The 27,076-nt window shown below is 44.1% G+C and overlaps 1 protein-coding gene across 2 annotated transcripts in view; it reads left to right on the forward strand.

Moving 5' to 3' along the window:
• Positions 1–27,076, forward strand: part of USP12 (ubiquitin specific peptidase 12) — a 58,241-nt gene that overhangs the window by 24,421 nt on the left and 6,744 nt on the right. For both annotated transcript variants that reach the window (XM_069602253.1, XM_069602252.1), the window contains exons 2-7: positions 6,473–6,553; positions 14,158–14,371; positions 19,445–19,671; positions 23,294–23,370; positions 23,490–23,573; positions 26,702–26,899. In XM_069602253.1, coding sequence (XP_069458354.1) covers positions 6,473–6,553; positions 14,158–14,371; positions 19,445–19,671; positions 23,294–23,370; positions 23,490–23,573; positions 26,702–26,899 — 881 coding nt within the window. The remainder of the gene's footprint in view (positions 1–6,472; positions 6,554–14,157; positions 14,372–19,444; positions 19,672–23,293; positions 23,371–23,489; positions 23,574–26,701; positions 26,900–27,076) is intronic.

Below are 27,076 nucleotides of genomic sequence, written 5' to 3' on the forward strand. Positions count from 1 at the left end.
CGTCTCTGGTTTAGGTACGGCGTCTCTGTGTTAGTGCCGGGCACGGTGCCTCTGGTTTAGTGCCGGGCACGGCGTCTCTGGTTTAGTGCTGGGCACGGCGCCTCTGGTTTAGTGTCGGGGCACAGCATCTCTGTGTTAGTGCTGGGGCACGGCATCTCTGGTTTAGGTACGGCGTCTCTGTGTTAGTGCCGGGGCACGGCATCTCTGGTTTAGGTACGGCGTCTCTGTGTTAGTGCTGGGGCACGGTGTACCAGGTTTAGTGCCAGGCATGGTGCCTCTGGTTTAGTGCCGGGCATGGCGTCTCTGGTTTAGTGCCGGGCACAGCGCCTCTGGGTTAGTGTCGGGGCATGGCGTCTTCCGAGGGAGCAGTCTTGGGCTCGCAGCCGTGCCTTCCTTCCCCGTCTTCTGGTTTGGGAGACAGGAGCTGGCTTCTCACATGTGGCTCTGGATCCACCCTTTCCCTGCCCGCGCTCACTTCCTCCTGGCTGTGTCCACATCCTATCTTGCCTCTTCCTCTGCCTCCTGCACTGTTGTCGGTTTGTAGGGTCACTTGCTTCTTTGATCTTCAGGAAGCCTTTCCTGCCTGTTTTGGCAGTTCTCCTTTGGCTGCTGACATGATCTGACCCTCTTCAGTATTAAACTGGGAATGATAAATGCTGGATTTCAAGATAGGACTTGAAACACAACAGTGGGGGAAATGTGTTCTCTCATATTTGTATTAAATACAGGCTATCTAGTATAAAGAACCGTAAGCTGTCTAATGGAAAGAAGGAAGTCCTGGCCCTCCGTATCTGTGGGTTCTTCCTCCCAGGATCGAAAACATTTGTGAACAAAGTCCCAAAATGTTCATAAAAGCAAAACTTGAATGTGCCGTGTGTTTGCAGCTGTTTACGTGGCATTTACACCGCACTAGGTGTGACACGTCGTCGAGGGCCCATGGCTCATGGGTCATATGCAAGAACCGCATCATTTCACATGAGGGGTTTGAGCATCCTTGGGTTTTGGGATCTGTGGAGGTCCTGGAACCAGTTCCCCACATATACGGACAGATGACTGTGTTCTTGATAAGCCCATTTTCTATATGGAGGTGTTGATCTTTTACACTTTTCATCCCTTTTTATTTCTTGCTGAAATGTATAAAGTTTGCTATTTTCTTTAACAGTGTATACTGAACATAATTAGCTATTCCAAATATATCTTCACAGATAACCATTTTTTAATCATAGTTGAGCGTTAGATGGTAGAAGAGATTCCTTAATTTACTTCCTTGAAAACATTCCTGGGTGTCGCTTTGCTTTGGTGTAATTGTTTCTTTCTCTCAACGGCAGAATGCAGGGTGGTCAGATGTGTTTTCCATGGTTGACTGTGTCAACATTGTCTTTCAGAAGAGCCATCTCCTGACTGGTTTTCTTTTTTCCTATTTGCAGCTGTGTCCTCAAAATGTAGTATCTTTATCAGTAGACAGAAGGTATCCTTGTAGTTTCTGGTTCCTCTTCTTTCACATAGGTTGGTGGTTAATTTTCGGTGAGACTCAATTTTTTTAAGAATTGGACTAGGTCAGGGTGTTGTTAAATTGCTTAGTTGTGTCTGACTCTTCATGGGTCCATGGATGGCAGCACGCCAGGCTTCCCTGTCCATCACCAACTCCCGGAGCTTGCTCAAACTCACGTCAGTTGTGTCAGTGATGCCATCCAACCATCTCATCCTCTGTCGTCCCCTTCTCCTGCCCTCAGTCGTTCCCAGCATCCAGGGTCTTTTCCAGTGAGTTGGTTCTTCATATCAGGTGGCCAAAGTATTGGAGCTTTTTTTTTTAAACTGTCTCCATAATTACCATTGAGTTTTTCACTTTCAATTATAATTTTCAGATTTGAAAGTTTTATTTGATTCTTTAAGAACAAATCAGCTTAGGCTTTAAATTCTCACGTTTGTTCTTATAATCAGGCTTTTGCTGTTTCTTTGTATATACCAACCATTTACTTTATGTCATGTCTGAAATATTTCTGATATTTAGCATCTTGAGTCTAATTCTTCTGTCTGTGTTTTCACTGGTTTTTATACATGGTGCTTTGTTTTTCTGCTTTTGTGTGTATGTGTGATTTTTGACCGTGAACTCAACCTCTTGGGAGTTTTACTTGAGGGAATTCCTTGTGGGTGGATGGAATTTGTCTTCTGGAGTGAGTCTATAATTCCACTGGTTGCTAGTTGTGGACACCATCCACTCAGGACCTCGTTGAATTACGTTTCCTGCCCGATTTTGTTTGTGTGTGTGAATTCGGGTCACAAGCTTTGATGGGGGCCAGCTTGTAGTTATGACTGTTGGAAAGATACTGGTCGTCTCTCCCTCCCCCAGGCCAAGGAGAAGTCCGGCAGGTTCCTTTGCCATCTCCTCTTGTGGTGCAGGGTTATTTCTTGTTTCGCCTTTGCTGAAGACACAGCCCTCTTGGTTCCCTTGCTGTGCTGGGGTCTCTTGCCGGCCCCTGTCCTGAGCGGGCCCTGGGCCTCAGCCCTGGCCTCCGCGCCCCGTTCAGTCCGGCCCTCAGCGTAGGGTGCTCAGGTCGCTGGTGTCGGCAGGTGCCTCCTCGTGAAACCCGTCTTTGGCACTTGCTCTTCTCTCAGGTTCTCCCATCACTTGATTTTTGGTTTCTGCAGATTTCTTATTTTCTCACCAGCTCACTAAATTGCTATATATATATTTTTTTAATTAAAAAGTTCATCCACTTTTTGGTGGTTTTCATCAGGAGGGTCATGAATATCTAATCACTTCTTCGTGATGAATTTGTAGCAATAGGCCCTGAGTCTAAAATAATCTTACGAGGTGACAGAAGAGTCAGAAAGAATGTTTTCTTCCTTCAGTGCGTTGTGTTCTCAGACAAAACAGATGACATTCCTGATCCCCACGAAAGCTTTAGAGCAGAGATTCCTGAGAGCGCCAACATTTCTTCCCTTTGTCCCAGTGAAGAATCGTGATTTCACTCAGCGTTGTTAATTGCAGTAGGAACATATTTTCTCAAGTGTGGGGATGGGAGACTGTTCAGAGCCATCACTGTTGGATGTTGACAGGTTCTAGACTCAATTTAAATCTTGGGCTGCTGGATTGACTATTATTTGACATGATAGGCTTTGGCAACCTTCAGCAGAATCTTAGACTCTTCAGGGGATGGTGTTTGAGAACTCTTGTAAACGTACTAAAAAAAATTGTATAGCAAATTTTCAACTTGGTGGGTTTTTTTTCTTTCTTTTTTTAACCAATTAATGTCTAACTACAGTGTTGAAAACACTTCTAAATTAAAAAACAAAAAACAACCACTTATCAGCCATTGGATTGCTCTGTCTACACTCTGCCTTTGTAGTTAGCGTTTGGCTAGAGGCAGGAATGCGCTCTGGTCGTTTCTGCAAGAGAGTCTTGAATTCCTGCCATGAGGCTGTCCTCCCGCACATTCACAGAATCAGCGCTGAGGTATCATCGTGCTGCACTAAGGTATAGTTTACTGTGCTGTACCTTAACTTAGCACTCACGTCCATAAGTTCCGTGCTATCTGTACTTCCCATTGCAGTCTGCTGCCCTTACTCCATCTATAACCATCTATGGTACTTGTCATGTGCTGGTTGACTTGGAGTTCCTAGAGTTTTGTGTTAATCTAGTAGTATCCTCAGAAGTGTGGATAAAAGTGATTAGACATGATAGAATGTTGAGTTAGAAGAGACTTTAGAAATTATCTGACCTTTAGCTGTGAAAACCTAAGTTGGTGTAAGGGCTTTCTTGAACACCCAACAGAAGAGCTCAGAGCTGGGGTTTGGAAAATTGCTGAAGAAATCTACCCTGGATATTCATTGAAAGGACTGATGCTGAAGCTGAAGCTCCAGCACTTTGGCCACCTGATGCAAAGAGCTGACTCATTGTAAAAGACCCTGATGCTGGGAAAGATTGAGGACAGGAGGAGAAGTGGGGGACAGAGGATGAGATGCTTGGAAGGCATCACCGATGCACTCGACATGAATTTGAGCAAGCTCTGGGAGATAGGGAAGGACAGGGAAGCCTGGCCTGCTGGGTTCTCGATTCACCCTGAGGGCGAGAAATGCTTTCCTTGGGTGTGCCTGCTGGCTTTTACTGTTCCAAGCAGATGTCCTTTGACAGTAGCACCTTTTCTAGCTTTAGTGTGTGTGTTTGTGGAAGGAGGTTATACTTGTTTGAATGACACCAGTATCAGTTTGAATTCTTACTGATAGTTTTCAGCACATGTGAGGAAATTCTGTGACAAGACACTCGAGCTGGTGGTGTCAACAGTGGACTGGTAGGCTCCCCACAAAGGGTTCTGGTTCAGGGGATCTTGAAGTTGCTGTCAGAACTGAATTTCGTGTTTTTATTAAACAGTTCAAATTTGGAATGCCAAATTTAAATAGTATCTGTGAGCTAGGAGAAGGCAGTGGCACCCCACTTCAGTACTCTCGCCTGAAAAATCCCATGGACGGAGGAGCCTGGTAGGCTGCAGTCCATGGGGTCGCTAAGAGTCGGACATGACTGAGTGACTTCACTTTGACTTTTCACTTTCATGCATTGGAGAAGGAAATGGCAACCCGCTCCAGTGTTCTTGCCTGGAGAATCCCAGGGATGGGGGAGCCTGGTGGGCTGCCGTCTATGGGGTCGCACAGAGTCGGACACGACTGAAGCGACTTAGCAGCAGCAGTAGCAGCAGGGATTGTATCAAGGTCTTATATAAAGCTGAATAGTATGTCTTAAGTTAAACAAGTAAGCACCATGTATAAATACAGGTGCTGGGTGGCTGGAATGTATTCAGGCAAATGTCTTGTTTTGGTCGAGCTTGACCACCAGCCCACCCGGTCCCTTCTGTGAGGCCTTATTTTCAGGCCTGGCGTGTCAGGAAGCCAAGGAGGCACCGTCCGCCAGAGGGCCGGGCTTCCAGGCTCAGGAGGCAGCAGGGGCGCCCTGGGCACCGGGTGGTGTTGAGCGCGGCTGTCCCTGGGGAGGCGCCATGTGCGTGTGGTCCTATCCGCAGCTTCATACACGAGGCAGCGTTCGGCTGTTTTGTGCGTAGTGTCGGTTGTATCCGTCTGGTCCTGTGTTTTCTGGGGAATTTTGAAGTTAACAGCTACTCTGTCTCCAGAATCGCTCTGACTTCCCTTTCAGACTGCGTCTGCAGTGCATTTGCTAGCACGCGCCGGTGCTCGGGGCCTTTCACCCCGCCCCCCCCCCCCCCACCCCCGCCTCCATCCCTTTTCCTTCCGGGCCTCAGATTCACAGACGTGAGTTGATCCTATTCCTGAGACCAGGGCACACGGTTACTCTCGGGGCCTTTCACCCCGCCCCCCCCCCCCACCCCCGCCTCCATCCCTTTTCCTTCCGGGCCTCAGATTCACAGACGTGAGTTGATCCTATTCCTGAGACCAGGGCACACGGTTACTCTCTGAGCAAGGCCCTTCTTTTGTTGGATGTCGCCTCATTTTCCGCTCTTGTCTTTCTCCTCCTTCACTTCCGCGTCCTGGTGTCTTCTGGCCCCACTCAGGTACCTGTCTTGTACATTCTCCCAGCCCCCTTGCCGTGTGCTATTTTGTATATATGTGGTGGTGGTTGTGTTAACCTTTTTTTCTTTGTGTACTTAGTATTATGTATTTGAGAAATAGCTGTGTGTTTGAATGAACTCTCCTTCGTTTATTCTGACTGCTACGTGGTATGTTGTCATTTTATAGACCATCTGTTAATAGATTGCGGTCAGCTGTGCTGTCATCGGTGAGCGTTCAGGAAGCGTTCTGCTTTAAAGTTTTTTTCATGTTATTATTTATCTGCTTTTGGCAGTGTTGTGTTGGTCTTTGTTGCTGTGCGGGCTTTTTCTCAGGGGCTGTCCTCTAGTTTCTCGTGCCAGTGGCTTCTCTTGTTGTGGAGCACAAGCTCTAGATGCACAGGCTTCTGTAGAGGCAGCACACGGGCTCAGCTGCTCCAAGGCACGTGGGATCTTCCTGGACCAGGGATCGAACCCGTGTCTTCTGCGTCGGCAGGTGGATTCCTTACCACTGAGCCACCAGGGAAGCCCTCAGCAAACATTCTTGCCCCCTTTGTTCTGTGTGAGAAATTTTCATGCGTACACTGCTGAAGGAGTGTTAGGTTGCCGACAGTATGCCTGTTTAACTTCACGATGTCTCTGAGATCACATGCCTGTGAGACCACAGATACAGCAGGGGCTCTCATCCATCACATAAGAATCATGTAGGAAAAGGAGCAGGATTTAATAGAATTCCTTAATCCAACTGTTCCTGCAAACTGGTGTTGTTTTTTTTTTTTTTAAGTCATATTATTAAAAGCCTTTCTTCTTCATTGTCACCCTTTATTTTCTTTCCATAATGTTAGGAAGTTACAGGAAACAAAATCATTTTAAGGCTCTCTCTGTAATGTGTATACAACTGTGATAGTATTGGGAAAATACCCTAAATACTGAGATTTCTCCTTTTCATCCCATAGGGCGCCAATGCCTCGGCATTAGAGAAAGAGATTGGTCCAGAACAGTTTCCGGTCAACGAGCACTATTTTGGATTAGTCAATGTAAGTATCTGTTAATACGTAAGTAGCCTATAGAATTGTGCTTGGAAGTAGTCTTAAGGATGATGAATGCAGTTCATAATTTATTAAAGGAAAATTGTTCATTCGTATCAGCAGATTTAATGCCAAGAAACTTGACTTGGAATTTCAGAATTCTCTCTAATGGAAAAGAGAGAGGCACTGCCTGAAGTCCTAAGAGTCTTGGAACAGTTTCTAATTTATCAGCCTGATTTTTTTTCTCTCTCTATTTTGTGTCAGAATTTTCTCATAACCAAAATCTCATATGGCCTAGACCAAATGATCTGGTTCTTTGAAAATTATTTACGTGTCTAAATATAAGTGGTCTGCGTGTACAGATAGAAATAAATATAGTTTTGTAAACGCCTCTGTGTGTCTGTAGAGTCTAAAGAACTTTCTTTAGAATTTTGAACTCTTTACTGAATCAGAGAACACCACCGATCTTTACACATTTGTCATGGTAGTTTATGCTGTTGTACTGTACTGTTAGGTGGATCTGTGGATTTACTTAAATAAATAAGTAAATAAATATATATATAGGTGATAATACAGATACGAAAGTAAGTTTTATTAAACTTGGTTCTAGCATGCTGTTATGTATACATGGATTTCTTGTGCAATTTGAGGAGGGCAGATAAAGTGGTGTGTGGTGTCACCTTGCCAGGGGACCCTTCTTTGTCTGTGCTGGACACAGAATCAGCAATGCCCACCTTCCTCTGTATTCCCCTCCGTGGAGGAGACCACTCATCAATCCCCTGGCTCTTTTTTCTGGAATGTGTCCTTATAGAGTAAGTAAGGTACTTATACTTCTATTTATATATATATATGTACACATGTATGTATACTGACTTGCTGTTTTGGCAGAAACAGAAGCAGGAACTTTGCTGTCTTTTCCCACCATTCCTGCCCAAGTTCACTTTCCCTGGTTCTCCCAGTATGAAATTAATCTTGGCCTTAATTGTCACTTATTCTTAACCAAAATCTTCAAGAGAAACAAAGAAAGCCAAGAAGACCTTGTGTCAGTTTCCACGGAGCTGTGCCCAGCAGGCCCCCTCTGCTCTCCTGGTGCCTGGCAGCGTCTCTTTCGTCGCCCTGCACAGCCCCTGTGCTTGACTCCTCCCCTTCATCCTGACCCCTTCCCTCCACCCCAACCCCTTCCCAGAGGTTTCCTCCCTTGCTTTGCAGAACACAGCCTGGAGTCGCTTGTTAAGGAGGTGTGCACAGGTATAAACTCTGAGGTCATGTGTACCGAAGATGGGTTTGGTTACCTGTCTCTAAGTGTCAGTTGGATGTCCATCCTAGGGTATACCCATCCTTCAGAGTCTTTGGGGCTTGCTCTGGTGCTTTCTGGCTTCTCTTGATGCTGAGAGGGCACTTGCCATTCTGGCTCTTTCTGTCTTACGAACGTGCCTTCTTTTCCCCTTTAGAAGGTGTTTGGGAGTCCTAAAGGGTGTTTTCTGTCCCCAGTGTTCTGAAATCTCATCGTGTCTCTTGATGGGAACCCTGTTGTTGTATTGTTTACTGATCCATTCAGACTAATGATGTGTGTCCCTCAGGTCTAAGCCGTTTCGGATACTATTATTGGGATAGTTTTCTTCTTGTTACTGTAATGTCTCTGTTTTGTCTTTTTTTTTTTTTTTTAATGGTTATTGCGTATTGAAACAGACTGATTCCTTATTTTTTCTCTCATTTTTGATCATCTCCTTTAGTCTACATTTTAGACTGTATCTTCAACTTTTTTTATCCACTCTGCATTTTTCATTTTTTAGAGTGTTACCTTGTTTTATTTTTAAATCTTGTTTCATGGAGGCAATATCTTCTGCTCCTTTTCTTAGGCTATTATTCAAAGATTTTGTTGTTGCTGAGGTTTTCTTGTACTCACTGGATTGTTTCTGAAACCTTTGAGTTTATTTCCGCCCCCCCTCCCGCCCCACCTCTTTTTTAGTATCTTTACTATTGGAAGTTTTCCTCAAATTTTGCTCATCTAAAAGAGTGAAATTTTCTGTAAGTTTGCTGCTGTCTCTAGTCTGTTGTCATCTTCTTTAGCCTTTTGAGTTTTTGTCTAATCTATTCTTTTACTGTCATTTTATTTGGGGTTTCATGGGGAGGAGAGTTAAATGAATATTTAATTTCCCTTGTTTATTGAGAAGTCTGGCCTCGACTTCTGTATAGTACCTGAAATGCTCGCACTTACATCTGGAGTTGCCTAGTGATCGGAAGCCTCATTTCAGTTCTGGGGGAGCAGAGCCCATTTTCTTCAGTCTCACTGCTCCTTTTCTGTGGCAGCCATCCTTACCTGGTTCAGACCCCAAAGCTCATTTGTGTCCTGAATTGTAAAGCTGTGCCCATTGTTGGTGTCCCAGGAGAACCTCTTTTCTTTAGAACAGTAGTGTTTCCTATATTGAAGGCTGTCTTACCTTGAGCTTGTCCTGCGTAAGCATTCCAGCCTTCTCCTTTTTGTGCCTAAGTAACTTTTTTGCAGATAACCTCCAAACAAGTAAAACAACATACTTGATACAGTATGAGCCCTAAAGCTCTGTGGGGCTTCTCTGGTGGCTGCGTTGGTGAAGAATCCGCCTGCAACGCAGAAAACCTGGGTTTGAGCCCTGAGTTAGGAAGATCCCCTGGAGGAGGGCATGGCAACCCACTCCAGTATTCTTGGCTGGACAATTCCCAAAGACAGAGGAAGTCCATGGGGTCTGACAGCTGCAGTCCATGGGGTCTCAAAGAGTTGGAAACGACTAAGCACAAAGCTCTGTGGGTTTTTTTTTTTTTCCCCCGCTGATGTTTTTAACACAATATGGTACCAGTATCCAAAAACCATTGTTGATTGTGTTACCAAAAGTTTTTAAGAAGTTATCATTTTTATTACTTTGTATACACCAGTATAAATTCAGAAGGTGGAGTTTGTGTTTCTCCCTGAAGCTGAATAAACGAGATTCAGTATAAGCCAAGGAAAGCTGGAATTTCTGATCTCTGTGCCTCATTACGATGAAGAATTGAGATCCCTGAGATCCTGAGGTAGCCAGGGCTCCGGCTGGGAAGGGTTGATGAGCACCTCAAACTCTGCGCAGAGATCAGTGGTGGTGAGAGTAAGCTCCGCTGACCTGGGACAGTGATACACGCTCCTGTGATCTGTGCTCTTGGGCCACTTTACGGCTGTGTTGTGGGCCTTGAACCGTTTTCCACCAGCTCTGTTTTCAACTCTTACATTGTCATCACCCTTCTCTCTAGTTTCATTCTCCTTTTTTATTTGGAGTTATCACACTATTTATAGAATCCCTTAAAAACTAAGGTTGGAGCTCTGAGGAGTTGGGGAGATGGCTTAGTTAATTCAGAGGTGAACATTTGAACATTTTCCTCCTGTCCTATGCCTGTCTGCCAAGTCGTTAGTGTTTATAAACAACACAGAATGCAGCTGCTTTAAGGAACTCGGTGGTTAATCTTTCCTAATAATTGGATTCTGTTAAAATGAGGCACGTGTCTGTTTTCTTCTAATCAGTCTGTTCTAGCGAAGTGTGCATTTCCAGGTTCATTATAGTCACTCTTACAAAAAGCAAATACTGAAAAGAGTTCCTGTTAGGTCTGCCTGATTGAATCCCTTTTTGCGACTAGTAAAGTACTAGAATCACTCAAAGGTATTTGCTTTTGGGACACTGTCTGTGCATTTGGGCAATTAGAAAAGTGGACTTTTTGTTTTTAATGGAGAGAAGGAAAAAAAAACCCATAGTTTAATTAACCTACCAGAAAATTCAGAGTGGTTACTCTTCACTTTGTTAATAACAATCTAGTTTCCATTACTTTCAGTTATAGATATTTTTATCTTGGAGGAACATTTTTGCAAATGATAGCTTTCATGGCAGTTGACTCTTCATGATAACTCTGATGTGTCTATCCCTGTGATTTGCATAATACATATGGTGGGGGTTTCCTATTGAGTTAACCCTTGTGGATACGTTAGTATTTCCGATGTTGCAGGATGTCAGGAGAAATATGGGTGTGCCTGGGTGGGTACAGGGGAGTATGGAAACCATCTCGAAAGGCAGAGGAGCCTTTGGGTGCTTTCTCTTGCTGTAAAATCCCTCTTTTACATGTTGGCTGTCTGTGCAGTTAGCTGAATTCTTTGAAAACGAGTGGTTTTAATCTGATCAGCCAACTTGCCTTTTCCCCTTTATATCTTGTAGCCAGTAAATTGAGTGAAGAGTGATTTAGACTACTGGTATCTCTTTCCTACTTTTTGTGCAGTCTCTCCATTTTTAGCGGCCTTTCGAGAATCATTTTAATTTTCTAATACATAAGCCCCCAAACACAAGTCGGTTGGGATTAATGAATCTTTTTGTGAGGGTGAACCATCTTATAAAAGGCTTTCTCTAACCTGAACTGATAGTAGTCATTAGTTGGAACTCTGAATGCAGGGAGCAAGGGTCACCACGGAGAAAAGAGAAATAAAAATGAAACTTACCATTTGCAGGTTACAGGGTTGAGTAGGCTGATGTCGCTTGGTTCTATTTTCTTTTGTGTTGATCTCATTCTCCTTTAGTTTCTTCCAACCTGGTGTCCTTAGGCTGCTCAAAGCCTGTATTATCAGAGATCGCATACTGTTCCTATCAAACCTGACCAAAGAACTCAGGCCAAATTGGATCAAATGCCTGATCCTGTGGCAGCTTCTGCAGAAGGGCTTGTGACTAACCCCCTTACAGGATTTACATAGAGAAGTCAGTTCCTGTGAGGAGGCCTGGGGCTGGGGAGCAGGTGAGGGGGGAGGAACGGGTGGGTGGGGGGGCAGGTGAGGAGGGGGCAGGTGAGGGGCAGGAACAATGTCCCTGAGAATCTGGATTAGGTACCCTTGGCTGCAGGGAGCAGGTGGTTGGGGACGGGAGGTCTAGAGTTACATGGAACAGAGCCACCTGAACAGAAATTGTGGTGGGGAGAAGAGGGTCTTCCCTTAGAAGGGGATGTTCATGGGACAGGCACCATCACCAACCAGCGTGGGCGACAGTGGAGCAGGTAGCCATTTAACACATTATGTTGACATTATGTTGACTTAATAGTGGTTAAAACCAGTAGTTTCCAAATGGAATATGTAAGATGATTCATTGGGGGGTGGGGGCGAAAGTATGAGCACTGCTAATGTTTACTTTTATCTGAAAATGAAAGATAGATTAAGCTTTGCTGATTCTTAATAAATGGACGATGCTGGTACCCGTACGCTGTCCACACATGTGATGGCTCTGTATCACTTCAGGTTGCACAGTGCTGCAGGCTGATGGTACCACCCCTCTGGTTTGTTTGTGCTGCTGCCATCTATCATGATTTAAGTGTAGACCTGGGGATTATAGGATTTAATCTGTTTCAGCTAAGCTAATTTTCCAAAGGGGACAGATGACTCAAAAAGGTTGTTTCAAAAATAACCATATAGTGATGAGGTATGCCAAACCACGCTAAGTTCTTCATGCAGGTCATTGAGTTACTTCTTCACAAGATTGTAGAGATTGGTGCTGGCAAAAACGTCATTTACAGATGAGGAAACCGATAGAGAGAGTGGCTTGGTAACTTCCCCAGGAAGGCATTGATAGTAAAAACCCATCCTGTGTTTTAAAGTCATTTGAAGTCATTCTTTAAGTAATTCTGCTACCAACTTGATAGACATTTAGGCTTATTTCTGTTTATTTTCAATTTTAGGAATTTATTTTTTCTTCCTGTTTTAATTTAGTTTTTTAAAAATATGGATGCAGGGACTTTCCTGGTGATCCAGCAGCTAAGATTCTGAGCCCCCAATGCAGGGGGCTCAGGTTCGATCCCTGGTTGGGGAACTAGATCTTACATGCTGCAGCTAAAAGTCTGCATACTATAACTAAAGATCCTGTGTTCCTCAGTTGAGACCCAGGGCAGCCAAATAAATCTTTTCTTAAAAATTTATGGGTGCAAAAGAAACTTCCTATAACCATGTACATGCACAGTGGTCTCACTTTCGTTGCTCTCTCCTCTTTGCCTTCTCGCTATAAATAATCGTTTATATTAGCTTTTGATTTAGCCTTCCTAATTTTAAAATATTAGCAGATGTGTGCATGTGTTTATGGACATGGTTGAAGGGTTCCCATCCTTCAGCACTCCTCTGCAGGTAGCCTGTCAGAGTTTTGCGTACTGGACCTTACCCTGGGACAGTGCTCTGAGAACTGTCCTCGGTCCTTGTTTACTCCCTGGATCCTCCCTGAGTGACTTCCAGGTGTTTTATTAGCCTGCTTTTCACATCATCGTCTATTCATGGGAAGGAAAAAGGAAGGCAGAAAATATTTGTCAAGCTCTGTGTTCTTTTCTTTGTAAAGTAAGACTGTTTCCTCCCTTGTCATTAAATAGAAGGAAACTCGTGCCTCCCTGGTGTCTAGTGGTTAAGACTTTGTGCCTCCAATGCAGGGGTGCAGGTTTGATCCCTAGTTGAGGAACTAAGATCCCACGTGCCTTGGGGCAAGGCCCCCCCCTGCCAAAAGAAAAAAGAAGAAGAGGGAAACTGAAGCTGAGTGAGTCGTGGTCGCCTGCTCCAGGCCACATGGTCAGTGAGAGGCAGGGCTGCTGTTCAGGATTGAGTCTGGAGCGAGTCCACGTCCTCCTGATGGACTGAGCACGGTGTGACCTCGCATCAGCATGTCAGTGGATAGGCCGTCACACTGTTGATTCTTTCGTCTAATACTTCAGAGTATCCTGTTTTTTTCTTTTCTGTTTTTAGTTTTTGGATGGCACTGAAGAACTTGATAGTAAACTTCACTATTATGTTTTTATAAAAGAATTTTTGAGAGTTATATTTTTAAATGTACAGTATAGAAGATGGTTCTTATACAGCCAATACTATCAAAACAGTGAGAATTGGAAAAGGAAAAAATTCTCCAGAACCCTAAACCTTAACTAATTTCACTATTTAAACTGTAGTTCTTTAACTCAGTGGTCATAAAGGCCAAATTTGTCCCATGTATCTTTCTTCCATTTTAACCTGAAACTGATGTCAAGAGCATCCATTTAATGTTAAAATCTCTAATTTACAGTCAGGACAATTATTTTTACCCTCAGTTCAGTCACTCAGTCGTGTCCAACTCTTTGTGACCCCATGGACTGCAGCACACCAGGCCTCCCTGTCCATCGCCAACTCCCAGAATTCACTCAAACTCATGTCCATTGAGTCGGTGATGCCATCCAACCATCTCATCCTCTGTCGTCTCCTTCTCCTCCTGCCTTCAATCTTTCCCAGCATCAGGGTCTTTTCAAATGAGTCATTTTCAAATGAGTCTTTGCATCAGGTGGCCAAAGTATTGGAGTTTCAGCTTCAGCATCAGTCCTTCCAATGACTATTCAGGACTGATTTCCTTTGGGATGGACTGGCTGGATCTCCTTGCAGTCCAAGGGACTCTCAAGAGTCTTCTCCAATACCACAGTTCTACCCTCAGGTACCTTTTTTAATTTATGAGGATCATAAATATTCCCTATCTTACTCTTTCTCTTCTCTGAACAACTCTAGGCTTGGAAATTCTTTCTCTGGATATTGTTTTACCCCCAAATTTAACCAAAAATAAAATTTTTTTTTTCTTTTTCTCTCCTAGTTTGGGAACACCTGCTACTGCAATTCAGTTCTTCAGGCACTTTACTTCTGTCGTCCGTTTCGGGAAAAAGTTCTCGCCTACAAGAGTCAGCCCCGGAAGAAGGAGAGCCTTCTCACGTGCTTAGCAGACCTCTTCCACAGCATCGCCACCCAGAAGAAGAAGGTTGGAGTCATACCTCCTAAGAAGTTCATAACGAGATTGCGGAAAGAAAATGGTAAATAACTCTTCTGCTTCTCAACCTGCTGCTGAGGTAACAGCACGGTCGGGTGCAGCAAGCGTCAGCTGGGCGTCCTCACGCCCGATGGTGCGGCTGCCTCTGAGAAGCCAAAGGTGGTGCTCCTGCCTGGAAGGCAGCGCCAGCCGCTCAGTGAGGACACAGTCACTCGGGTTCCTGTGAGGTGTGGCTGCCGTCTGAAGTGTGCTGTACAGAGATTAAATTCTGTACACCCGGAAATGAGAAATCAGCATTTCTCTTTTTTTTGCCTACTTGGCTGTTTGATCAAGGAAAGTTGTTGGGGGACACTTCCCTGGTGGTCCAGCGGCTAAGACTCCAGGCTCCCTCCCAATGTGGGCGGGGGCAGGGGAGTTGGAGGTGGCTGGGTTTGATCCCTGATCAGGGAGACCTGGTGCAGCCAAATATTGAAAAAAGAAAAGTTGTGGAGTCTTCTGCAGTTTTTTTGTTGATTTTTTTTTTCCCAGTTACTGTTCATTTGCTTTTTTTGGTAATGCTTTTTATGAATATTAACTAATTTGATCCTTACAATAACCTGATGAGAGGCCATTATATTTCCCCCACTTTAGCCATGAAAAAGGAAACAAAAAGAGGCTGAAAGACTTGCCTGGAGTCACACCCCAGGCAAAGGAAAGTGCCAATAAATGAAACTTTCTGGCTTAGGATATATCGTTTTAACTCCACCCCCTACCCCACCCCACACTTTTAAAAATAGTTACTGGCTACACCCCCACTTCCTTTTTCTCTCTTCAAATAGTATTCTTTTGATTTCCCTAGCAAGGTCATCATTAGTCACTACTTCCTCAGTTGCCTTAATGTCACTGGCACTCAGGGATGTTAAGGTGACCCGTCAGGCCCGTGTCCTCCCTGACGTCTGAGCCCAGCATCTGTCCAGGGTGGTGAGCTGCCTCGGGAAGTTCGAATGGACTTGAGGAAAGTGTGGAATTCTTTTTGCTTGTTTGTTTGGAGGTAGGCATTTCAGTCACTGTAGAAAGAAAATTGGGTGTTATTTTTAGTTTCATTTGTTATCTGTTTAATATAATGATGCCCATAGAAATATGGTTTGAGAAGTTTCTGAGGTTGGTTATTAATGGCGAGCCCTGCCCTTAACTCAGTTGACACTGCTCATTGTCACATGAATCCAGAGAAGCATGGGTCATACTGAGTTTCCTAAAACATGAAGGTGCTGGAATAATATGATTATAGGTTACTGTTTTTTAATCTGATAACCATGTTAAAAGTTTGTTCATTTTCTCCATATACAAATAGATTAATTGCTCACAAAAGCACTTTTTAAAATATTTCCCTGAGTCAAGCTAAACCTACTTACTGTCTTAAATTCCAGATGTGTCGAGTGTCTGCTGTTTGTGAGAAAGCCAAGTACAGCTCTTAGAATGAGACTGATTCAGGTCTTCTCAGAGAGTTGTGTTTTTTTGTGTTTTTTTTTTCGTCTGTGTTGGTGGGACACTTAAAAAATTTTGTCCTGGTAGAAAGCTCATGTACAGTGGACCTTTGGACAGCATGGGTTTATATTACGTGGGTCCACTTATACGAGGATTTTTTCAGTAGTCAATACGAGAGCCCTGCATCATCTCTGGCGGCTCACAGCCACAGGCGCAGGACCAGGTACGGAGGATCCTCACATACAAGGGATCAACTGGTTTTACGTGGGTTTTCCCCTGTGCAGAGGGTCACCTCTCCTAAGGTGGCTTGCAGTCAGAACAGCTGGCTTGTAGCAATGTGCATCATTCATGTTGCTGTTGGGGGCCAAGTTTATTCTTCTTGTGTCCCCTTCACTGTTTCAGTGCCTGTGGTCTGTTCATTCATTCATTCATTCACTCAGGAAATGCCAAGTGACCTCTTTGGTTTACCTTGGGGTTGAATGTTTTTTCATGTATTTTACTTAACCTTTAAAATTTTGTTTCTACAAGTTGTTGATTTCAAGTCTTTTGCTGACTTTGTCTTTTGTATAAATTCTTCTTATGTTGAAGATGTTGATGCCTTTCAGGTTTCGCCATCTTAAACTTTTTAAATGATTTCTAGTACGTAGAACTTGGTCTTATGTGGTCATATCTGCAGCTCTTCTAAAATGTAATTTTTAAATTCCTTGTGTCTTAGGGAGGCTTTCCCTCGATTTTCTAATCGGTTTCTATTCTATCATTTTGAAAATGTAAACCATAAACTTCCTGAACTTATATAAGCTCTGGAGGTGAAACTTCCTGACTGGGTGGTGGTCTGAGTGCATGCTGTTGGCTGGGTGCAGACGCCTGTGTGGCCAGGTGGCCTGGCTGCCCGAGTCCCGTGGGTGGGGCCGGACGGCCTGCCTTAAGTCCTGGTCCTGCTGATTCCTGGCAGTGTCTTGACTGCTCTCTTCCGTTTCCTCGCTTGTGAAATACTGCTAATGGCGGTGTCACGGGGCTGTTAGGAAGGTGGCATGAGGCCGTGCCCTGGAAGGGCTTCCTCTCTAGGCTCAGGGTACATGATGCGAGCACAGGCCAAGTGCTTAGTGTTTCCATGACAGCGACTCATTTGAGTAGCTACGGGGACGTTCCACGGAGTTACAGATCTTTGGAAGGGCCCTTAGAGATTCTCTGGATTAAATATATTTTCCATGTTGCCTTTGTTCCCTAAACGTGACTGCACAGCAGAATCACCTGGAGGAGCTTAGAGAAGTGCAGGTTCCAGGCCTCACCTAACTCTGTCAGAGCATGTACACGGGACTGTGTGGCTCAGTGATTTATCATGTTCAAGGCTTCCTCTGTGATTCGTATACATTTGCCCTGGCACTGCCACAAGATTGTCCACTTCCTGCTTTAAAACTTGCCCTGTTGTAGTATTTATCAGTTCGGTTCAATTGCTTTGTGACTCCATGGAGTGCAGCACACCAGGCCTCCCTGTCCATCACCGACTCCTGGAGCTTGCTCAAACTCATGTCCACTGAGTCGTTGACGCCATCCAACCATCTCATCCTCTGTCGTCCCCTTCTCCTCCTCCCTTCAGTCTTTCCCAGCATCAGAGTCTTTTCTAGTGAGTCAGTTCTTCGCATCAGGTGGCCAAAGTATTGGAGTTTCAGCTTCAGCATCAGTCCTTCCAATGAATATTCAGGACTGATTTCCTTTAGGATGGACTGGTTTGATCTCCTCACAGTCCAGGGACTCTCAAGAGTCTTCTCCAACACCATAGTTCAAGAACATCGATTCCTCAGCATTTAGCTTTCTTTATAGTCCGACTCTCACATCCATACATAACTACTGGAAAAACCATAGCCTTGACTAGATGGACCTTTGTTGGCAAAGTAATGTCTCTGCTGTTGAATATGCTATCTAGGTTGATCATATCTTTTCTTCCAAGGAGTAAGCATCTTTTAATTTCATGGCTGCAGTCACCATCTGCAGTGATTTTGGAGCCCCTAAAAATAAAGTCTGTCAAATGTTCCCATTGTTTTTCCATCTATTTCCCATGAACTGATGGGACCAGATGCCATGATCTCAGTTTTCTGAATGTTGAGTTTTAAGCCATCTTTTTCACTCTCCTCTTTCACTTTCATCAAGAGCCTCTTTAGATCTTCTTCATTTTCTGCCATAAGGGTGGTGTCATCTGCATATCTGAGGTTATTGATATTTCTCCTGGCAATCTTGATTCCAGCTTGTGTTTCTTCCAGCCCAGCATTTCTCATGATGTACTCTGCATATAAGTTAAATAAGTAGGGTGACAGTATACAGCCTTGACATATTCCTTTCCTGATTTGAAACCAGTCTGTTGTTCCATGTCCAGTTCTAACTGTTGCTTCCTCACCTGCATATAGATTCTTTAGGAGGCATGTCAGGTGGTCTGGTATTCCCATCTCTTTCAGAATTTTCCACAGTTTCTTGTGATCCACACAGTCAAAGGCTTTGGCATAGTCAATAAAGCAGAAATACATGTTTTTCTGGAACTCTCTTGCTTTTTCCATGATCCAGTGGATATTGGCAATTTGACCTCTGGTTCCTCTGCCTTTTCTAAATCCAGCTTGAACATCTGGAAGTTCACGGTTCACGTATTGCTAAAGCCTGGCTTAGAGAATTTTGAGCATTACTTTACTAGCATGTGAGATGAGTGCAATTGTGTGGTAGTTTGAGCATTCTTTGGCATTGCCTTTCTTTGGGATTGGAATGGAAACTGCCCTTTTCCAGTCCTGTGGCCACTGCTGAATTTTCCAAATCTGCTGGCATATCGAGTGCAGCACTTTCACCGCATCATCTTTTAGGATTTGAAATAGCTCAACTGGAATTCCGTCACGTCCACTAGCTTTGTTCATAGTGATGCTTCCTAAGACCCACTTGACTTCACACTCCAGGATGTCTGGCTGTAGGTGAGTGATCATACCATTGTGATTATCTGGGTCATGAAGATCTTTTTTGTATAGTTCTTCTGTGTATTCTTGCCAGCTCTTCTTAATGTCTTCTGCTTCTGTTAGGCCCCTACCATTTCTGTCCTTTATTGAGCCCATCTTTGCATAAAATGTTCCCTTGGTATCTCTTAATTTTCTTGAAGAGGTCTCTAGTCTTTCCCATTCTATTATTTTCCTCTGTTTCTTTGCATTGATCACTGAGGAAGTGTTTCTTATCTCTCCTTTCTATTCTTTGGAACTCTGCATTCAAATGGGTACATCTTTCCTTTTTTCCTTTGCCTTTCACTTCTCTTCTTTTCACAGCTATTTGTAAGACCTCCTCAGACAACCATTTTGCCTTTTTGTTTTATTTATGGGACAATAGATTAAGTGAACTGATAAAAAGCAGTTGTTTCTTACTACCTCAATACATTATGTATGAGGATAGGTTTTCTCTTTTTTTGATCAATTAGTATTTTTTAGAAGATTTTTCTTCATAACTGTATTTTCCTCAAATTTGAGTCATAATTTGTATATGTGAAAGATATATGTTTCTTGTTCATTACTAACAATCCCAAACATTTCATGTAATTCTGATAGAATACTAGATATTCTTTTTTTAATTTAGTTTTTTTTTAATGAAGTTACTCATTCTGAAATAATTCTCTGCACATTCTTATTTTTAGAGCTCTTTGACAACTACATGCAGCAAGATGCCCACGAATTCCTAAATTACCTACTAAATACCATTGCTGATATTTTACAAGAAGAGAGAAAGCAGGAGAAACAAAATGGTCGTCTGCCTAATGGTAACATTGACAGTGAAAATAACAGCACACCAGACCCGACATGGGTTCATGAGATCTTCCAGGGAACACTGACTAATGAAACCAGGTGTCTTACGTGTGAAACCGTAAGTGTCTCATAAAATGTCATATAGAACGCATCTAACCCGTTGTGTTAAAAGCTCTTTGAGGATGAGTATGAGAGTGAGCTTGAGAGTTGTGGTGCCTGTGACTGACGAGCCTCTCGGCTGTCTGCTTGTTGACCGAACCCTGAGCTGGCAGAGAAACACTTGCTGCGGCGTGAACTGTTTCGAGACTTCATGTTGAACAGTTGGGCTGTGTTGTGACTGCAGTGTCCTACAGAGTAGTCTCGCTGCTCTGGCGACCCTCTGTGGCCTGTGTATTTGTGCCTCCCCTCCCCTGACCCCTAGCGGCCACTGGTCATTTTACTGCCTCCAGAGCTTGCCCTCTCCGGATGCCACATGGCTGGAGTCGTAGAGCATGGGGCCCTTTCAGATTGACTTCTTTCACTCGGCAGTGGGTATTTAAGGTTCCCACCTGCCTTGTCACAGCTTGATAGCTCATTTCTTTTTATTGCTGAATTACATTTTATTGTCTGGATGTACCAGAGTTTATCCATTTACCTACTGAAGGACACCTCAGTTGCTTGTTTTGGTAATTATGAATAAACTTGCTCTGAGCACGCATGTGCAGGATTTTGTGTGGATATAAGTTTTCAGTGCCTCAGTTAGTGGCCAGGGGCGCAGTTGCTAGATCGTGTGGTAGGAAGAGTACGTTTAGTTTTGGAAGGAACTACATTCACATTCCCACCAGGAATGAGGGAGAGTTCCTGCTGCTCCACGTCCTGGTCAGCACTTGCTGATGTTGGTGTTTTGGATTTTGGCTGTTTTAATAGGTGTGTAGTATTATATTTAAATCAAATGCATTTAATTTGCATTTCTCTGATGGCATATAACGTGGAATATCTTTTCATGCACCCGTTTGCCGTCTTTATATATCTTCCTTGGTGAGGTATCAGTACTAGTCTTTGGGCCATTTTTCACATGAGGTTGTTTGTTTTCTAGCTGTTGAGTTTCAGGAGTACTCTGTACATTTTAGACACCAGGCCTTTGTCAGAGGTGTCATTTGCAAGGTTTTCTCCCAGCCTGTGGCTCATCTTCACATGCTGTCAACCATACCTTTGGCAGATCAGAAGTTTTTAATGTTTTAATTTTAAATTTTAATAAAGTCCAGTTTAAAGGACAGAAATGGTATAGACCTAACAGAAGCAGAAGATACTAAGAAGAGGTGGCAAGAATACACGGAAAAACTGTACAAAAAAGATCTTCACGACCCAGATAATCATGATGATGTGATCACTCGTCTAGAGCCAGACATCTTGGAATGTGAAGTCAGGTGGGCCTTAGAAAGCATCACTACGAACAAAGCTAGTAGAGGTGATGGAATTCCAGTGGAGCTATTTCAAATCCTGAAAGATGATGCTGTGAAAGTGCTGCACTCAATATGCCAGCAGATTTGGAAAACTCAGCAGTGGCCACAGGACTGGAAAAGGGCAGTTTCCATTCCAATCCCAAAGAAAGGCAGTGCCAAGGAATGCTCAAACTACCGCACAATTGCACTCATCTCACATGGTAGTAAAGTAATGCTCAAAATTCTCTAAGCCAGACTTCAGCAATACGTGAACCGTGAACTCCCTAATGTTCAAGCTGGTTTTAGAAAAGGCAGAGGAACCAGAGGTCAAATTGCCAATATCCACTGGATCATGGAAAAAGCAAGAGAGTTCCAGAAAAACATGTATTTCTGCTTTATTGACTATGCCAAAGCCTTTGACTGTGTGGATCACAAGAAACTGTGGAAAATTCTGAAAGAGATGGGAATACCAGACCACCTGACCTGCCTCCTAAAGAATCTATATGCAGGTGAGGAAGCAACAGTTAGAACTGGACATGGAACAACAGACTGGTTCCAAATAGGAAAAGGAGTATGTCAAGGCTGTATACTGTCACCCTGCTTATTTAACTTATATGCAGAGTACATCATGAGAAATGCTGGGCTGGAAGAAACACAAGCTGGAATCAAGATTGCCAGGAGAAATATCAATAACCTCAGATATGCAGATGACACCACTCTTATGGCAGAAAGTGAAGAAGAGCTAAAAAGCCTCTTGATGAAAGTGAAAGAGGAGAGTGAAAAAGATGGCTTAAAGCTCAACATTCAGAAAACAAAGATCATGGCATCTGATCCCATCACTTCATGGGAAATAGATGGGGAAACAGTGGAAACAGTGTCAGACTTTATTTTTGGGGGCTCCAAAATCACTGCAGATGGTGATTGCAGCCATGAAATTAAAAGATGCCTACTCCTTGGAAGGAAAGTTATGACCAACCTAGACAGCATATTCAAAAAGCAGAGACATTACTTTGCCGACTAAGGTCCATCTAGTCAAGGCTATGGTTTTTCCAGTAGTCATGTATGGATGTGAGAGTTGGACTGTGAAGAAGGCTGAGCGCCGAAGAATTGATGCGTTTGAACTGTGGTGTTGGAGAAGACTCTTGAGAGTCCCTTGGACTGCAAGGAGATCCAACCAGTCCATTCTGAAGGAGATCAGCCCTGGGATTTCTTTGGAAGGAATGATGCTAAAGCTGAAGCTCCAGTACTTTGGCCACCTCATGCGAAGAGTTGACTCATTGGAAAAGACTCTGATGCTGGGAGGGATTGGGGATTAGAAGCGGAAGGGGACAACCATGGATGAGATGGCTGGATGGCATCACGGACTCGATGGACGTGAGTCTGAGTGAACTTCGGGAGATGGTGATGGACAGGGAGGCCTGGCATGCTGTGATTCATGGGGTCACAAAGAGTTGGACACGGCTGAGCGACTGAACTGAACTTTTTGTTTTTTTTTCCTTCATGGAAATGCTTTTGATATTCTTTAAGTGCTTTTCATGTTGTATCGAAAAAGTCATCACAGACCATCTGTGCATGTGGAGTCACTTGGTGGTGGAGGGGTCCCAGGGACCAAGTCTGACGTCCCTCCTGTTGCATCCCGTCAAGGGAGGCAGCCAGCATGAGTGATGTGTCTTACTCTAGCTCACTGATTAAGTAGTAACTTTAGATCATTATAGATGATTTATTCATAAATCAGAACATGGTTAAATTTGGAGGATAAATAAAAGAAGGTCATAAGTGAAGGCTCAGTTTGGCATGTTGGACTAATATTTTTTCTTAAATGGTAGTTTTTTTCTTAAATAATTAAACAGTATAGAGATCATGTCCTTTACCAGCCATTCTCATTCATCCTTGTCCTGTGTTCTTTTAAGAATTACTGTGTATGGCATAGTTTGTTTTATGCTTTACACCATGGACATGGGAGCCTGGCAGGCTACAGCCCATGGGGTTGAAAGAGTGGGCCACGACTGAGTGACCAAACCACCCCCAATACCAGGATTCGGGGAAGTGATGGGATTTCACATCACACCAGCCTTTGCCAGTAAGGAGAGCAGCTGTAGGTGCACTTTGGTATTTTCTTCTAAATATAATGAAGGGTATTGATTCAGCTTCCTTTTGTAAACTTGTATGACTCAAGTAGTTTCTTTTCAACTTGGGGAAAAAGGTTCTTTATATATTTAATAATACTGATAATAACCCACATTTAATTCTTTCACTTTGGAGCAGTAATTTACTGATATCTAAAGAAATCAAAGGTAATTAATTCTCTTATTTTTACAGATAAGCAGCAAAGATGAAGATTTTTTAGACCTTTCTGTTGACGTGGAACAAAACACATCAATTACTCACTGCTTAAGGTAAGCGTGGAATTATTTATTTTGACAGTTAATGATTATCTTTGGTTTTTAGAATATCTTTAAATGAATACATCATTTTCTGGTATAGGCAAAACTAATTTATTTTGAATTTTACACAGGGGTTTTAGCAACACAGAAACTCTATGCAGTGAATACAAATACTACTGTGAAGAATGTCGCAGCAAACAGGAAGCACACAAACGGTAATTTAGTGTTTTCTGTAATTCATAGTGATTCTTTGGCCATGGATGTTCTAACCAAAAGTGATCTCTGGCAGTTTGCATTGAGTAATCATCCTTTATTTTATCACCAACTGTTAAGACTCATTAGGTAATTACTAGACAAACACATGAGGTAGTTACCAGGCAAACAGTGCTCAACTCCGGGCTGCCTTGACTATCCACACTTGGTGAGTGTTTAATCGCCATAAACCAATACAGTGAGAGGATTCTGCTTTGAAGCTTTCCTCGTTGTGTAAGCTTTCTCGTGGTGAGGAAAGAAGAGGGGAAAAGTGCTTTCCTCACGCCCACTCCAGTCTCCACTGTTCCTCCATAGGATTCACGCCTTCTCTCAGTGTGTCACCATGAGGACAGTACTCTGGTATCAGAAAATGGACTTATCATCACCCTGATTATTTTACTTTTTGTTTTGAGGCAGCCTCAAAGTCTTGTGAACAGTATACCAAGAATGCTTTTCACCCTTAACCATTTGAGAGTGGGTCCCTGCTGTGATGTCCCACAGTTCTGAGGCTTCGGTAGTGGTATCCTGCCAGCAAGGACGTTTCCCCTGTACCATGTCCGGCCACATCAGGAGAGCAGCGCTGAGATGTTACTGTTGTTGTAGACCTTACTTTAGCATCACCAGATGTCCCAGTAATGTCCTTTATAGGAAAAAAGGGTCTAGTCCAGAGGCACACGTTGCATTTACCATTTGTGTCTCTGTCATCTTTTTATACTGGGAGCAGTTCCTTATCAGTCTTTGCTTGACTTTCACTCTCTTGACACTTAAAAATTACAGGTTAGGTATTTTACAGAATGTCCTCCTTTGAGTCCATCTCATGTTTTAATGTAATGAGGTTTAGATTTTGTATTCTGGGCAGGAATCACACAGAGGTGAGGCTGTGTTCTTTTTAAATGGTACACGATTTTGATACGTGTCATGTGTCGGGGCCCCCACGACCGCTCCTGGATTTGATGGTTCCCTAGAAGGACTCATAGGATTCAGCGTCTGTAGTCCTGCTCACAGCTAAGGTTTGTCACAGGGAACAGTGACAGGTCCGATCAGCAAAGGGGAAGCCAAGCCAGCTTCCAAGTGTCCTGTCCCCGGGGAGTCACATGGACACACTTGTTTCTCCAGCATCGAATGTGACAGCATTGTCTCCCAGAGAAGCTCATCACAGACTCGGTGTGGTGCCCGAGATTTACTGGGGGCAGGCCACCTAGGCACTCCCTGCTTGCGTGTGCGTACACGCTCAGTCACGCAGTGTCCGACTCTTTACAGTCCCGTGGACCACAGTCCTCCACACTCCTCTGTCCATGGGGATTCTCCAGGCAAGAATATTGGAGTGGGTTGCTATTCCTCCTCCAGGGGATCTTCCTGACCCAGGGGTCAAACCTGAGTCTCTACGTCTAATGCATCGCAGGGGGATTCTTCACCCGCCAAGCCATCAGGCGTGTACCAAAACTCCAGGCTCCTGCAAGGGAAGCAGGTGTTCAGCATAAACCATATGATCTGCGCAACAAGTTCAGGCACATCAAGACCCTCTTACCAGCTAGGGAACAGCAGGAGTCCCCCCAGATCAAGTTCCCAGATGCCAGCTGAGGGTCAGCCCCACAGCCAGCCTTTCCCAGGATGTCCTGTGACTGCTACCGTTCTCTCTGGTCACTTGACTGAGGTGCTGTCTCCCAGCGTTAAGCTGTGCTTTCTCCCTAGTTGTAACTGATATGCATTTTGTGTGGAGGTATTTTGAGATTATAAATATCCCTGTTTCTCAGTCTCAGTGAGGGCTCAGGGATATTGTATTTGAGGTTATATATTTAATTTCTAGAAATGGAATTATTGAGGAAAAGGACATAAAGACTGTTGGTTCCTGTGGCTGGCTGGTTTTCCAGCAAAGATTGGGTTTTTACATTTCTTTTCATTAGTGTTTTGCACTGGCCAGGTTAGTAAATATTTCTGGGATAATCTGCTGCTCCTCCACATTTAAGATCTGTAGAATGCAGGTTTCGAATAAGGCTATAAAAAATTTTTTTTTCACTTTATTAGAGGCAGTGGCTTAGTAAATTTTTTTTTTAGCATGAGAAGTGTTTTGCTTCACTGAACACATACAGAATTCAGTCCTGCACTGTTTGTCAAGTACCTGCTGTGTGCCAGGCATATTACTGGGTGGTGAAGAAATACAATGAAAGAGATGGTTTCTGTCTGCCCAGAGTCCAGACCCTAGACAGAGAGAGAGACCACAGCCATCTCTGTATTTTGTAGTGTAGCAGACTGTTCCGAGACAGGGTGAGTCTGTAAAGTGCTGGTGGAGGACCGAGGAGAACAGCTGTTTCTGTCGGAAGGGAAAGCGTTGGCGGTGAATTTTGTTAGGAAGAGGCTGCCGTGCGGTGACATCGGGGAGCAGAGATGGCGTGGAGGGGGTCGTCAGGATTGTTGAGGATGAGGAGGCCTGGACTTGACAGGTAGAAACCTCATTCCTGTGTTTCCAGGTTATTGTATTGCCTTTGTGGGATCCGCACAGTCAGAGCTGTTAGTAAGAAGCTGTATCCTGTCTGTGAAACGCCCTGAGTGGCTGGTCTCCATTGCTCTTCTCTTTCTCCTGTTCCCAGTCTGTTCCTGACTTACAGATGAGCAGAACGAATGGATTTCAGTCTCTGCGCACAGCAGCTCTTAGGAACCGGTTTTTCCTCTACCAGACACAGGCGTCGCCTGCAGTCTGCCTGGTCATGAGGGACCTCTGTTTCAGGAGTACAGAGTTCTTAAAGGGCTACACCTCTGTCTGGGAGCCACACGGAGTTCCACGTCACATTATGTGGTTTGGAGATGATGAGGGACAGGGGGCCGTCTTAAGACCATCAGAATGTTGCCCTGCTGATGGTGGAGTGACAGGAGATCGCTGTTCACCCCAGACCATCACAGCATTATGAGTCAGTTCTACCCCAGCACACAAGAAAAGCTTAGAAGAGGCACAGGTAGAGAGAATGCGGAAGTGGGCGGTGCTGGGCTGATAAAACTGACTGTCAGCGGTTATTGAGTCCTGCAGTCTGATAGTTCTTTTAAGGACACGGTGAATGTCTGTTACGAGATTCTGTCTTCATGTTTATCCTGACAGGATGAAAGTGAAAAAGCTGCCCATGATTCTAGCTCTGCATCTGAAAAGATTTAAGTATATGGATCAGCTTCATCGATACACAAAACTTTCTTACCGGGTGGTTTTCCCTTTAGAACTTCGTCTGTTTAACACTTCAGGCGACGCGACCAATCCTGACAGAATGTATGACCTCGTGGCCGTCGTGGTGCACTGTGGAAGGTAACGGGCATGGGCCATGCAGGCGGGAGGCTTGGGGGCGGGCAGTGCACACAGGACACCCCAGGGCCGCTCAGAGGTGGGCCTGCCAGAGATCCCGTACCCCCGGTGCTCTAGGACCGAGATGAGTTTATTTCAGAATGAGTATTTCAGATCCATTTTACCATCTCCCCCTTAAAG

This window comes from Ovis canadensis, chromosome 10 (genome assembly GCF_042477335.2).
Source record: "Ovis canadensis isolate MfBH-ARS-UI-01 breed Bighorn chromosome 10, ARS-UI_OviCan_v2, whole genome shotgun sequence".
Classification (NCBI taxonomy): Eukaryota; Metazoa; Chordata; class Mammalia; order Artiodactyla; family Bovidae; genus Ovis; species Ovis canadensis.